We start from the raw sequence: 15428 nt of genomic DNA on the forward strand, positions 1-15428 counted from the left end.
CCGTTGTTTTTTTTTTTTTTTTCTCTTGTTCTGTGTGTTCTTTTAGGAACAGCCCAATCAGGCTAACTTTGCCAACATTTGCACTGGGTTAGAGGTCTTAAGTTTCCTGTTAACTGTGCTGCAGCCACCAGCTGTCCTCAGTAGCTTCAAACCCCTGCAGCGAGGGGTAGCAGCTTGCATGACATGCGGAAACACCAAGGTTTTGAGAGCTGTCCATAGTCTGCTTTCTCGTTTAATGGGTATTTTCCCTACAGAACCAAGTATGTGGTATTTTCTTCACTTTTTCTTTCTACTACCCAACTGAAGTGCTTAAGGGTGGGGTTAGAACACTTCAGAATATGTTAATCTTTTGTTTGATAAGTTCTGCATTTTATGGTCCATTTTAGTTTGCACTTTCAACCTCTATGGGGAAAAAAAAGTTGAAATAAGTAAGCATGTGAAATACATCATTATCCATTGACATAAAAACTTAATGACCTGTGGCAGTCATTACTTAGGCTCAAGAAATTCCTGCTATAAATTTAATGTCTTTTGCAATTATCATTTTTCTGCTTTGAAAATGCAGTTTTTCAGTTGTTAAACATTACTGTTTCCCTAAAACAAGAAGGGGAAATTGGGTGTAAAGAGAGGCTGTGGGTAACACGGAACAATTGACAAGAGTCAGGCCTGTCATATCACTACCAATTTCATTTATATCAGCTTCTGCAGAACACAACATCCGTGTGTGTTGTATACTGGGTATGAGTGAATCTTTTCACACACAGTTCAGAGATCCCCTTACCGTGTCAGCAGCATTTTACCAATATATTTTTAAGGAATGTATAGGTGCCCTTGTAACTGCGTATTGTTTTCTTGTTCCCTGGGGGACATTAGAATTGGCAAGCATGGTTTTTAGTTAGGATTTTGTCACCTCTGTTGCAGGTACTTCAAGCGTTGCTTCAAAGTACGAAGAGTTGGAGTGCCTCTATGCCGCAGTTGGGAAGGTTATTTATGAAGGACTTACTAATTACGAAAAGGCCACTAATGCTAATCCTTCCCAGCTCTTCGGTGAGTTTTTCTCTCCTGTGGTAAATGCATATAAATGGGCTTGATACACAGTATGTTCTTTGTCATTAGGCTTTATTTTATTTTCTGTTAAGGGGAAGCTGATAGGATGGGTTTTGTTTGATGGCCATGTAGATAGTGCTATGAGATGCCCTGGGGAATCTTAATGTAGAAATGACCTTGGGATGAAGGCTGTCAGCCTTGAGGAATAAGACTACAGGACTCATTGCATTCTGTCACCCTCTAGCAGCTGGAAGATAAGTATTGGAAGGGGAGACTGACTACTGTATAGGTGTCCTAGTTAGAAGGCACACAGAAAAGGGAAGCATTCAAATTTTAAGAATGATGCAAAGTAAGAGCTCTTGAAACCTTCACTTGGCCCAGCCAAAATCTTACAGTTGCTATTTTTTGGAGATAAAACTATGTTTTAAACAACATGTATAAACATTCTTGCAAATATGTCTTATATTTTTTTTTAATGCAAGTCTGGGTTTTTGTATGAAGATTTCCATTAGCTTATTTATATCATATACAAGATTTTTTTTCTTCCAAATTTGGAATCAAAACAAGAGAATATTGCAAAAACAGCATGCTTTTCAAAATATAACAATTCTGTGTGGATTTATGCACACTCTAGAACAGATTCTCTGATTTCTTCTTTCATTAAACTACCAGAGATCTGATCTGTACTCTTGACTACAAAGGAGCCGTACTGGAGTAACTAGTTTGGCAAGTTGTACCAAGTTTGGCACAGAATTGGTTCTGTCAGGAACCAGTGCAGAGTTGAAATTGTGTGGGTTTGGAAAGCTTGCTGCTTTAAATGGCAAATGTCCTTCACTATCCGCCTCTGTGATCTGTGTGGACAGATGTAATTTCACTTTGGGAATTGCCTATTTGTCAGATGTCAGGATGTGCTGTACAACATGCTAACCAAGAAAAATGCTTTGTATCCTTTGTCCAGTGATCTCCAAGGTTAGATTCTCCTGTTCATTCTGTGTCAGTATGTCTTACAGATGCTTCGTAAAAACAGAGATGCAGAATCTGAAAATGTGCTAAAATTCAGGAAAATGAAGGGAGAAGTAGAAAAGCAATAACACTTTTAAGGCACATCTGGTCATTCTAGTAACAACACCCCTGCTCTTCCCCACCCCAAAATAGCCGTGGTTTTAGAAAGTGAGTGAATTACAAAGATCCCGTAAAGCTGTTTTGAGGCATAAGGCTGTATCCTGACTCTGTTTCTGTAGATCATCTAGACAGATGTAACTATATAGCGATGTGTGTGTGTGTGTGTACACACATGTGCACACGTTACACCTATATATAATATATCTGTTTGTCTTGTTATAACATATATGCATATATACATAGCTATAACAGTATAACATATATGTATAACAATATAACTGTAAATATACTGCAGGGGTTTTAGACCTCTTTTTAAGAAGTATACCCCTTCTTCTGGTGGCAGTGGCTGGACATGGGGCGGGGAACTTGTACGCGCTTCCCCACAGCCAGTTGCATGTGTGGCCGGCTGTGGGAAAGCGGTGTGTGGTGGTGTGGGGTGATGGGTGGCAGCGGCAGTATAGGGTGGTAGTGGCCGCCTTCAGGCTCCCCACTGCATCCAGCTAGCTGGGTGGCACCTGTGCAGCCTGCAAAGGGATGCTGCTGCCCATGCACCTTCTTCCCCTCCACCTTCCCCCTGTCTTGCTGCTGGAAGATGGCACCCCGTTCCTGCCCCCACATGCCCCCTAGGACCTTTCCAATACCCCTACAGGTATGCATACCACCCCCCCCCCACACAGTTGACAACCCCTGATATACTGTATTTACCTGATACCAAGATGAGGTTGTTTTCTCCATTTTAATATGTGGGGTGGGGAGCCCTTTGTCTTGAAATCAAGTATGAAGTGGCAGGCAGGAGCTGGGGGTGTCACACTGCTGTTGCTGCTACTGGGCAGGGCTGAGGTCGTGCTCTGTGCACAACCAGAGTTGAGCAGGGACAGAGTCTGCCAAAGCAAGATAAGCAGGGGCAGGGAGGAGGGTCAAATGAGTGTTGGAGGAACAGGGGGCAAGCTGCTCACTCTTCCTCCTCCAGCTTGCACCCTGACACTGCTTTCCCTGCTGCAACAATATGGGGGGCGAATTTAAGATGACCCTCCAATAATTAAATTCTGTACTTGGAGAGTTTTATAACACATTTTATAAATTTTCCACATATAGAATCTTAAGTATTGGGGGTTGTCTTAAATGCTGAGTTATCTTGGTTTCGGGTAAATACAATAATAAGCTGTTCTCTATAAACACAGACAGATCAGCCTCAGACTCCATACTTGTATCCAGTATGTTTGTATAGGCATTAACTGCAGTTTGATGGGGGAATCAATGTTTGTCATAATACCGACTTGTTAAGGAACATACTAAATGCAGCTCCTGCACAGCTCCTGTATGTACCTTTTTGAAAAACTGCTAATTTTTTTAAAGCAGAATTTAACTTCTGCTTGAGGGAAGGCATACTGAGTGACTGGTAAATAAAAGAATATAGCCTTTGCCAGCAGATACCTATATAGATGTCAAGTCTTTGTAGTATGAATAGTAGCGTATCTCTTCCCAAGGTAGAACAACTCCCTGTCCAAAATTAGGGTATCTGGTGTTCCTTTTGATAAGATATGTACAAAGGTATGATAACTGGTCAACTAAATTCTTAATGACAAGTTTCATTTTAAAAAAAAAAGGCTTTTGTTTGTATTTTTAGGTACTTTAATGATTCTGAAGTCTGCATGCAGTAACAATCCTAGCTACATAGACAGATTGATTTCAGTTTTTATGCGATCTCTGCAGAAGATGGTCAGGGAACATTTAAATCCACAGGCTGCAGCAGGAACAGCAGAAGCAAACACAGGTAATACATTACTGTTTACAAATCTATGATAGCCAATGTAATCTCTACTTAACCTTTAAAATAACTGTTAGCTAGTTTTGCATTTGTCATTTAAAAAAAAATTATGAGGAATTGTGTAACTTGGAAATTACGTAATTAAAAATGAGAAATCTCGTTGAAAAAATTGATGGGAAAAATAGCGTTTTATAGGTCCTCAATACTTGATTAAAAAACAAAAACAAAGAAAAAGAAGCCAAATATCACTTGCTTGGATTCAGGTATTTGAAATATAGTGTGTTTAAAATTAAACCTTTCAAAATTCCATAACGTCTTACCAGGTCTCTCCTTTCATTGGTTCTAAATTGAACTGAGCTATGCTAATAACAGTTTTCTATGTAATCAGCTCCCTGAAGTTTTGTGCCCTTGTTACTGTCTTACAGTAGTGACTGAAAGGCAAGGTTGTGCCTGTTCTCAAATGAGCTGAATAAATAAAATACCAACAGTGCTAAAGAAATACAGTGCTATTAAAGAACCAAATGTATTCATTAATGATTAAGCTACTGAAGAAAATTGTTTTTAAGAAACGCTTCCAATTTGGGATTTATAACCTATATTTTAATTAAAGAGACTAAAACGTTGCAGATTCTGCTACTCACTGAGAAACACGTAGCAAATTATTAGGTTCGGCAGTTAAACAAGTCAGGAAACAACTGATTAAGAATATTGTATTGCAAAGTACTTTCATTTGCCAAGTTAAGTTTTGGTTATTCATGCTTTATAACTATTTGGTATGCTATAAATGTTTTGCCAAAGACTTACTGAAATAAGGTTCTGCTTGTGAGTTGTTTTTGGATGGGCAGTATTAAATGGGAAGGTTCTTCTGAAGGACACTGTGGCCCATTTAATTGGGAATGGAATGCAGTGGTGTCAAAAATAGTTGCCTATAGAGACTTGTATCCATGGTAATATATTTTTTTCTCCACTATTGATATTTTTACAGTTTTACCTGCAGCCTCTTTCCTTTTTTCTTCTGTAAAATGTGTGTTGGGCTTCTCATCTGCTGTTGGGGAGGAAGAGGGTTATTAGCTTTGTAAATTGTTAATAAAGTTAGATCTAGAGAGTGCTAATTTACAGTTAAAATTTAAACCATTTTTCCCTTGACAGGTGATTTTAAAATTGTATTGCTGTGTTGTTTTTTTAATTTGTTTTCTTGCTGTCTTTAGCAGGTACAAGTGAACTGGTTATGCTAAGTTTGGATCTCGTGAAAACGCGTCTTGCTGTGATGAGCATGGAGATGAGGAAAAACTTTATACAAGCAATTTTAACATCACTGATTGAAAAATCTGCTGATGCCAAAATTCTTCGTGCAGTGGTAAAAATAGTGGAAGAGTGGGTGAAAAACAATTCTCCAATGGCAGCCAATCAGGTAAAGTTGAACAGAGTTAAGTGTCATTGCAATTAAATACTAAGTAAATAAAACCCGCTTACTCTTCTGGGCTAGGGACAGAAATTACACAACCAGTATAAGTGATCAGAAACCAGTTCAGACCTGTATCACAACAAAAGTTCAGTGCATATAAACCTCTTTCAAAATGGCTGAAACGGGGTTCAGATAAACCTGGATGGATGCAGTATCAGACTTTACTGATTTAGGTTAAATTGGTTTATTGAACTTCTGTCCCAGATCCCCTCCAGATTCAAGTTTAACTCACAGTCCCCCAGCATCCCAGGATGCTTTGCACCTGCCCTGCTCCTCTCTCACAGGTGGGAAGACTAGCCTTGGCTCAAGCTTTCTGCCCCAGCTGAGCAAGGAGGTGTACCCTAGTGCCCCGTGACTTCTGGTCTGAGCCCCTGCAGGCACGTGGCTGCATTTCCAGAATCAAAAGTGAACGTCTGTTCACTTGCTCATCAGCTCAATCTACGCAGCTGAGACTGACCTGTGAAGATTGAATCGGTTCAGCCTTGGGCTTTTTGACTGACTGTACTTAGCCCTTGACAAAGAGAGAACGATTTTTAAGGACCTAGTTTTGCAAGTTCAAATGTTTCCTGTAAAGTTTTGAATTCCCTGGATTCCAAGTGAAAGTAACTGGAGCACTGTATTGATTTACATTCTCTATTTGGTTGAACATACTATTTTGCTTAGGAAAAAGAAATTAAAGGAAAGAAGAGCACCTATCTAAAAATATTGGATCTTGTAAATTATCCTGGATTAATAGTTTCTTCAGTTAAAATATATAATAGTGGAATACTTTTAGATAACCTTATCTCGTGGTGGTGATGTCATATTCCTCTTAAATTGATTAGGACTATAAATTGCATGTGTGTGTATGTATATATATTTAAAGAATGTTTTAAAAAATAAAGGATTTTAAAAAATCCTATTTTTTTAAAAACAATTTAGCAGTGAACAAGGTATAAAATATTGATAGCACAGGCTTAGAGTTTAATTTCAAATTTAAAAAATGCATGTCCTAAAGGTTAAACTACAAAAACTGTTCCCTTCTCTGAGGCTACATATTTGTATGTAGTGGTATGTGTACATGAAGCCTTTTTTCATGCATTGGGTCCAAATCCTTTTTACTTCTGTCCTGTGAAGTCCCAGTTGCCTATTATTTTAACTGTAGGAGGTTTTCACGTCTTTAGTACAGCATTCTCTGTGATACTTCTCTGTCTGCCATCCTTTTCCCCTGTAATATTAGCTTGTGTGACCTAGTGTATAAGTACAAAGTATTTATTTGTTTGTTTATTTATTTGTACATTTTGTTACCACTGGTTAGTCAGTTTTTGTCGTAATTAAATAATTAAACTTGTTTTTAACTGTTAATGATTTTAAGCATCTGCTGTAGTTGTATGCTAGAACCATAAACTGTAAATACTTAAATTATTTTCCTTACCAAAAAAAAAAAAAAAAAAGGGGGGGGGGGGGCTTTCTGAGTCTTTTTTAGGGGTCTAAAAAAAAAAAAAAAAAAAAAGAGGGGGTGGGGGCCTTCTGAGTCATGTTTCAGGTGCTTAAAAGTAGAAAAAATGGTTTATAGAATGGTTGAAATTATACTTTGGACATGCCATTGCTTTTTGTGTTTAAAGATGAATTGAGAAGATGAATCATGTCTTCTTTTAATGCAGACACCTACTCTCCGGGAGAAGTCCATTTTGCTAGTGAAAATGATGACCTATATTGAAAAGCGTTTTCCAGAAGACCTTGAATTAAATGCCCAGTTTTTAGACCTTGTTAACTATGTCTATAGGTAATTATAGCTATTAATCAAGTATTGCAGCTTATTGGTTCATAATTTGTATCATATATGACCTTTATAACAATCCATCTATCTTTTAAAGGTAATTTTTTAAATTAAATGCACAGTTGTTTCACTTGACTGAGACAGGAATGAAGATATTTATGTATTCATATTAGAACTGTGGGTAGATAGTTTCTTTATAGCCCTCAGTAGAAGCAAGGACAGAATTTTGTGGGGCATCCTTTAATTGGTCAAGTTTTAGATATAGTGATAACTGCTAAAATATGTTTCTCCTCCCCCCCTTGTCCATTTGTTAAGCTTCTCTGTTGATCTTGCCTTGATTAAGGGGGTTTGTCTTTTCGCCATTCGTGGCCTGCTAACAAAGTGGCAGACAACACAGTCAGCAGATTGTAATTAGAGCTTATTTACATAGTTTAAGCAAAGGTGGGCTGCTCTAGTGCAAATTTTGGCTTGCCTGTGCTGGTGATGTTTATTTGTGTGGTGATGCTTGGAGCTGGAGATGAGATTCAACTTTCAGTCATCTGTTTTCTGCTACTTAAGAGGGAGTTTCATATTTCACTGCTCCAGCAGTGGTTTTTGACCATCTTTCTCAAACTTCTACCTGGCAATGTGGATCACCTGGTTCACAATATTGTCTCCAGTAACTTAGCATTGTATACATGCAGACTTAGAAGTGTATGTGGGAGGGGGTCAAAAAGCAGTCTGAAACCAGTAATGGTCCCTACAAACAGTATTCCTACTTTGTATCCTTTAGGCAAGTGGTATCCAAGATAAGAAACTAACATAATACTTATTTAGTTGAGCCCAATAGCAGTAGGGTCACAAAATTTTGGTACATAGTCGGGGGCTCCCATTGGGCATGTTGGGTCTTTTAGGTATTTGCTTTTTTTCTGATTTTGACTCTACATAAAGTGTCGTCAAAGGACTTGGATAATGGTGGTGGTTGGTAGCCCAGAACTTTAAGGTTTTTGGTAGCAGACAATGCTGTGCTTAACCCTAGGCATTAGTAAGCTTCTGATATCCGTTGGAAAATTGTAGAACAGAAAAATATATTCATGTGATGAAGAAAATAGCCAGATCACCGAAAGGGCTTCCTATTATTATCAGTTGCTTATGCATTCCTCCTAGGGATGAGAACCTTTCAGGCAGCGAGCTTACTGCTAAACTTGAACCTGCCTTCCTTTCTGGACTCCGATGTGCTCAGCCTCTCATCCGAGCAAAATTTTTTGAAGTCTTTGACAATTCCATGAAGCGTCGTGTCTATGAGCGCTTGCTTTATGTAACTTGTTCTCAGAATTGGGAAGCAATGGGAAACCACTTTTGGATCAAGCAGTGCATTGAGGTATGAAACCCACTTGTATCAGAAGTGTAACTGTAATTTTGAAATGTTTGTTTGCTCTTTGTTTTCCTGGTCTATTTGTGGATGCACTGTGGCAAAGTGCATCTTGAAATATGATGCTTTTAATATCAAAGCTGTGAAACCTGAGTTATCAGTTCTCGCAGTTTAAAGCAAATACAAAGCGCATAAACCTTGAAAAGTTGATACATGGGAAATCTCTTAACCACCTTCATGACTCCATTTAGCTATGGACTCCTGTGGCTTTTATTTTAAACCTTTAATGCTTCACTCTCACTAGGGAAATGTCTAATCAGTGCTCAGCTTGAATTTTTTATTTTAAACAAAAATGACTAATAATTACAAAAATGACTAGAGAAAGAATCTTCATGGCAGACTGAATTTAAGAAGATATCTCAGTAAGAATACGATGTGTGAAGTGTTGCTGTAACATTTTGTGGAGGATTGCAGTGGTGTGAAATTATTTTGTCTAAAACAAAAGGGAGCTAAATCACTACTTTAGAAGACTTTATATAAAATAAATATAAAATTACTAAGCATAAAGCAATTCTGGTATTAGTTTCTGGTGCTCAAACAGAGCTACTTGCTGAGAGATGGGGAATAGTAGGAGTTGCCACATCTTTTAGGTAAGTCGTGTTCTAATGAAAAACTTTTTTGTAGGTACTGTATAAATGTGAAGGCACTAAATTTCATTTCCATAAAACTATAAGGCTTAGATGGAAAAAAAAAACAAAAAAAAACAACACTTCCCTATAGTGACCTTATGGGGTTTCATATATTGTTGTACTAAAGTATTTTATATACTTAGATATCCAGATATCTAGATATAGATTAAGATATCTATATAGATATATCTCAATCAAGGCTGCTATTTGATTATTTCTCTCTCTCTCCTACTGATATACTTATGTAGTACCAATGTGTAATATATATTAGTACAATATAATATAATATGTATAGATTTGGAGTTTAATAATCAAATAGCAGCCTTGAAGGCAGATTCACTGGCCTCAAATGAGGTTCTGCGCTGAGAATGGGAATTCATTGACTTATTTGCTGAGGCCAAGTATACAACAGCGAGAGTGCAGATTTCTGCACTGATAAACCTCAGCCTTTGCTTGGAAAACCCACTCTAGAAAAATAAAATGCTAATATCTCCATGCGCCTTCAAGCCTTGGTCCTTCTAGTACAGTCAGAGATGCTACTTAGTGACCAGACATCTGCATCCTGAGCTCAGGTATCAGTATGCTGCCGGTTGCTAGGCAGCTTGTTGCCTCCTCACCTTCCTTATTGCCCTTTTTGTACCTGAACATGCGTCGCAGAAAATGTAATTGAATTTTCCTCATGTTCATGTGCTTAGTCGGAATCTTTGGTTCCTTTTAATACAGCCTTGTCTGAATTTGTTTTTAAAAGCAAAAGTGAGATGAAGTGTTATCAAACTCACCCATGTTTTTAATAAAATTTACTGAGAAAAGTCATACCTGGGCCAGAAATTAAGGGGTGAGAGGAGTTCCTTTGGTGAGTGGTAAAACTTGGACTCATTCAGATTAGCCTGATGCTGAAGATTGCTTCCTAATGGGTAACTGGATCTGTTTCAATCCATTTGCCTTCCACCATTGGTTTGAGAGGGTTTTAATGATGCTATAGACAAGAAGAAAAGGTGTAATAAGCAATAAATGAACATCTTGTTTTCTTATGTTTCATGCAGAATGTGTTACAACTTTTGTCTTTTTTTAAAATGTCTTAGCTCCTTTTGGCAGTGTGCGAGAGAAGTACCACAATTGGGACAAGCTGTCAGGGTGCCATGCTCCCATCTATCACTAATGTTATCAACCTAGCTGACAGTCATGATCGAGCAGCATTTGCTATGGTAACTCATGTCAAACAAGAGCCTCGAGAAAGAGAAAACAGTGAATCCAAAGAAGAGGTAATTTTTTTTTGTCAGGAGATGAAAATACCTTCTCTCCTCATTGATATCTCAACAAGCACAATCTATACACATCGCAGTTGGTGCGAACTGTTGTATGCATCTTGGTATGCTGACATTCAGTAATGGCGTGTCATTCAGTAATGAAGCCAGATAGGCCTAACTGTTAACAGTACATGTTAAAGGAGAGTTTAATACCTTTCTCCTTATTGGCTCCTGTGATCCTACCTTATCTCTCTGTTCTAATCTTGCATTTAGATGACAAAAAAAAAAGTCTAAGCTTTGCAGCCGAGTTGGCTAAGTAGAGGCATGAGTAAGGCACATCAGCTTCTATAGCCAACAGAACACAAGCCCGTGATATGGCCAACATCACTGACTCCCTTGCCCAAATCATCAGGTATTAATATGTGGCTGAGTCACTTTTATCTGGAGCTACAGCAAGATTATTAACTGCTGTGTCACCAAAACAGTCTTGGTTCTTCCTTCAGTCTCTTCACACTGCAAATTAAATTTCCCAGTCTTAAAAACTACCAAAGGCTGAAGCTGAGTCGAGTGCTCTCTTGTATTTATACAGAAATAAAGCAGCGATTTGAGGGTGTTGTTCTGTATTTACTTTTTTTGCATAGGATGTAGAAATTGACATTGAGTTGGCTCCTGGTGATCAGACCAGTACACCTAAGACCAAAGAACTTTCTGAGAAGGACATAGGCAACCAGCTGCACATGTTGACCAACAGGCATGACAAGTTTCTTGACTCTCTTCGAGAAGTGAAGGTTGGTACAGGTCATTGGTTGGTGCAACGTGAAAATCACTGTAGAAGGACTGAAGTTTCCAAACCAATATGCCAATAAAAATCATTGGGTTAACTTTTTGGTGCATATTTACAAGGCTTTTAAAGTCTAGTGTCATTCCATAGCTACCTAGTGTAGGAATTTTAAATGCCTGAGTTTTTATAGTGAGAGGCTGTTGTCTGGGTTTCTTCTCTCAATGTCTAATTCCATCCTCTGCCACATCCCATCATTTTGTTTCTTTTCTATTAAGTCAGACTGAATTCTGGAACAGTGGAACTTAGAAGCTCAAAATGTCATCTTTGCAGCCTGTTTTATGTGGACCTCTTCCTCTTATCATTTATTGATGTCCCTTTTCATGGCAGCTACTGCAACAGTTCCTTGTCCTTCTGTCTTGCTATGAGATTTTTGTCACAGGAGTAGAGATCTGAGTGACCAAATCAAGAAGTTAAGCGTGGGTAAATTATGCACTTAGGATCTGAGAGCCTAAGCAACAGTAAAATTACTTAAGTTTTTCTAGATCTTGACATGACTCTTTTTTCAGTTACTTTGTATGTGAAAATTAGTAATTCTTGCTGGTACCGATTCTTGAAGGTATACTGAAAAGGTGCGTTTTTGTAGGAAAGTTAAATGACTGTTCCTAGCTTCATTATCTCTTGATGGATATTAATTAAGGTTTCTAAAGAACCACCAACTGTATTTGAGTATATCTTGAATTTTTCTGTAAGAAAACTACTGTCTTGAAATTCAAATAGATACTAAAATAAAAAGAGGAGTAAAATCTGGTAACAGATTAGACATGCAGTTGGGTTTTAATAGTTTATAGTGTTTTGTAGTAAATTGTCTAATCACAGCAGCAGCTCTGTACAGCTAACCTTCTTGTTTTGGTCTGAATATTCAAGTAGGCAACACCTTTTTTTTTTTTTTTTTTTTTGCAGTCTACAAATTTTTCCAAATTCTTTGCAACAGTTTATAGTCATGAACTAGAGTCTTCAGAAATACAAAAATATTATATTTTTGTTGCTTTTCTTCTGCAGGAAATTAGAAATCATGTTGATAATTTAATATAATAATTGGGGAGCACTGTACTGTGACTGTGTACATGTATGACTATGACACATGAGTTTTTGGGATATGTCTTAGTAGGTTTTATACGGTGTGAGATGATTAAAAGGCTTCGGTTTCCCCCTTCCCACCTGGTCACTTTTTTTTACTCTCCATTTCTTTTTATTTCTAGACTGGAGCATTGTTAAGTGCCTTTGTTCAGTTGTGTCATATTTCTACACCATTAGCAGAGAAGACTTGGATTCAGCTTTTCTCCCGATTGTGGAAAATCTTATCGGATAGACAGCAACATGTGAGAACCCTTCTTCCCCCTCCCCAAGTCCTTTTGTTTGGTGTTTCAGTAGGTTGTATATGTCTGCCTAATTACGTGCTCCCTCTCCTGGAAAGAGTTTAATTTCCAGTGCTTCTTGATGCTTTCATGTTTTATACTAGTTTTTTAAAGAAATGAGTTTATCCAATTTCTGAAAGCATTAACCTTTTCAGATTTTAACTGCTTATGAAAATCCCGTGATCTGAACAGTGTTAGCAAGTCGTCACATATAGTATGCTGTATTGGCACTGACTCTCTTTTTTTCATTTTGTCCGTTTTTCCTTTCAGGCCTTGGCAGGTGAAATAAGCCCTTTCTTGTGCAGTGGTAGCCATCAAGTTCAACGAGACTGCCAACCAAGTGCCCTGAATTGTTTTGTGGAAGCAATGTCGCAGTGTGTGCCTCCCATTCCTATTCGGCCCTGCGTGCTAAAATACTTGGGTAAAACTCACAACCTCTGGTTCCGTTCCACACTGATGCTAGAGCATCAGGCCTTTGAGAAAGGGCTGAGCCTTCAGATTAAACCTAAGCAGACAACAGAATTCTATGAACAGGAAAGCATAACCCCTCCTCAACAGGTAACTAAACTACTTCCAAGGAAATTAATAACGTTATGTGTGTTACTTTGTTCTATATAAACACTATTTCTGATACTTGGCGCTCATCCCGCAGGCACTGTTAGAAGATAAGCAGAAAAACAATTTTTGCTGCCCTTTGTCAAACTGGATCTAAAATCAGTTTCCAAGCATCTGGTGTTACAGACTTGCTGGCATTCTTATTTTAATGTGTGGTATTATTTTTAATTTAGTGAAAAAAATGCTTGTTCCATGTGCACGTGAATATACTGTCTCAACGCAACTCATTTTTCTACCTACCTCTTGCCTATAGCAATCTTCGGTTTTTTTTCCCTATCTTAGTACTCCTTTCCTATCAGCTTTTGTTAGTAATTCTTTACAACACTTTGGGACTAGACCCACCTGTTTTTTTGCTTTTGAGAGAGATCAGGTAGAAATACATACATCTCCCCTCTCCTACCCTGGGATATCATCTCTAGCAAATTAGGTTGGTAGAAAATGACCGAAGAGTTGATTTAGCTAATACAATATAAATTGGTGATTTGCGCTTAATGCCATGAGCTGATTTTAGTCGGCACTAACATATCGACAAACAGCTGAAAAATTGTATGAACTGAGTCCCAAATAGTGTGCTAATGTCCTCTTGATTAGTCTTCTGTCGTGTGTTTGGTTGTGTAGCACAAGTGAGGTTAATACAGAGCCTGAGTTTGTGGAGGGAAATGATGGAAATCTAACACATTATTTTTTAAAAATATTTTCTAATTAAGAAACACATGCCTTTTATAGGTTTTTAAAAAAAATTTCTTATCTTGATACCTTGCAAGAAATAGCACTTTTAGAAATGGAGTACATGGTTATCTTCCTCTGTCATTTACAATATATTAGATGTAATATTGATGATCATATGCTTTAGTACAAAATATGTCAGCTTTCTTGCAATGTGTAAGATGTACCCTTGGTAAAAAGAAAAATATACTAAATATTACAGCAGTTAAAAGAATGTGTGATTTGTTGTTGTATCCTTAGGAAATACTGGATTCCCTAGCTGAGCTTTACTCTTTGCTACAAGAGGAGGATATGTGGGCTGGACTATGGCAAAAACGCTGTAAATTTCCTGAGACCGCAACTGCTATAGCCTATGAACAGCATGGCTTCTTTGAACAGGTAGTATTCTTATAACATAAACACATCTACTAAAAGCTGATCTATGTAGGTTAACTATTAGTATTTTGCTAATAAGAACTAGCTCAAATTTCTTTTCAAATTTGAGACTGTCTCCGTATGAAGTGTTATAATAAAACCAGCTGGTATATTGATAAGATGAAATTAAATACAACTGAAAGCAATTTCCCTCAGTACCTCCCTAATTTTATTAAGTGGCATAAGGGTGTAAATATTACAATGTTTAACCTTCCTGTCTAATTTTATACTAGCGTTTATCAAGATTATTGAAAATCATATGTTCCTTTTAAAAATGACATAGTGAAGAACAGTCTATTGCATATTTGGCTGAACTGGGAAGCTAAAACTTTTTTGGATTTTTTTTTAAGGCACAAGAAACCTATGAAAAAGCAATGGAAAAAGCCAAAAAAGAACATGAACGAAATAATGCTTCCCCTTCAATCTTCCCTGAGTATCAACTCTGGGAAGACCATTGGATCCGGTAAGATCTTAAAACTGATGCAGCTTTATCCTGTGCCACGTAGTATATAATATTGTTTTCTTCCCAGAAATGTTTGAGCATTCTTGTTATAGTTTTACTGTAAGGCTATCACAAATATTTAAATCATCAACACAAAATGGATGACTGTGGCAAGGCTAATCATAGCAGTTGCTCTTCTTTATATTTTCAGCTTGTCCAAAAGGAATGGTACCTGAGTTTTAAATATATGCTATGACAATGCTTGATGCTGCTAAGCAACAGAAAAGAATCTGGTGATGTTAAATATTTATTATTAGAATAAAACTTAACCAAGGCCATTTAAAATGCAGTGCAACTTACAAGAATAGAAAATATTATTATTGCTACTATTATAACAAATTCTTGAACTATTGCACCTAAAATAGTAGAGAAGAATAATGTATGGTTAATGGAAACACCTGAATTAATTTTCCCTGTAAAAATCAGTCTTTTGGGGGAGAAAAACTGCGTTCTTTTCCCTGCCGTAGACATTCTGTGTAACGGTTATTCAAGTATTTTTTTTTTTTTTTTTTTTTTTTGGGAAATTT

At 37.4% G+C, this 15428-nt stretch overlaps 1 protein-coding gene across 4 annotated transcripts in view; it reads left to right on the forward strand.

Annotated features, from left to right (window-relative positions):
* The window catches only part of TRRAP (transformation/transcription domain associated protein), a 193842-nt gene that overhangs the window by 94360 nt on the left and 84054 nt on the right, over nucleotides 1–15428 (forward strand). For all 4 annotated transcript variants that reach the window (XM_019512890.1, XM_019512892.1, XM_019512891.1 and 1 more), the window contains 12 exons: nucleotides 47–260; nucleotides 922–1047; nucleotides 3797–3943; nucleotides 5146–5348; nucleotides 7046–7167; nucleotides 8308–8521; nucleotides 10284–10463; nucleotides 11090–11236; nucleotides 12489–12608; nucleotides 12915–13202; nucleotides 14226–14363; nucleotides 14750–14862. In XM_019512890.1, the coding sequence (XP_019368435.1) occupies nucleotides 47–260; nucleotides 922–1047; nucleotides 3797–3943; nucleotides 5146–5348; nucleotides 7046–7167; nucleotides 8308–8521; nucleotides 10284–10463; nucleotides 11090–11236; nucleotides 12489–12608; nucleotides 12915–13202; nucleotides 14226–14363; nucleotides 14750–14862 (2012 nt within the window). The remainder of the gene's footprint in view (nucleotides 1–46; nucleotides 261–921; nucleotides 1048–3796; nucleotides 3944–5145; nucleotides 5349–7045; nucleotides 7168–8307; nucleotides 8522–10283; nucleotides 10464–11089; nucleotides 11237–12488; nucleotides 12609–12914; nucleotides 13203–14225; nucleotides 14364–14749; nucleotides 14863–15428) is intronic.

The sequence above is a fragment of the Gavialis gangeticus genome, unplaced genomic scaffold, assembly GCF_001723915.1.
Source record: "Gavialis gangeticus isolate Ggan-Ray unplaced genomic scaffold, GavGan_comp1, whole genome shotgun sequence".
In the NCBI taxonomy this organism is placed as follows: Eukaryota; Metazoa; Chordata; order Crocodylia; family Gavialidae; genus Gavialis; species Gavialis gangeticus.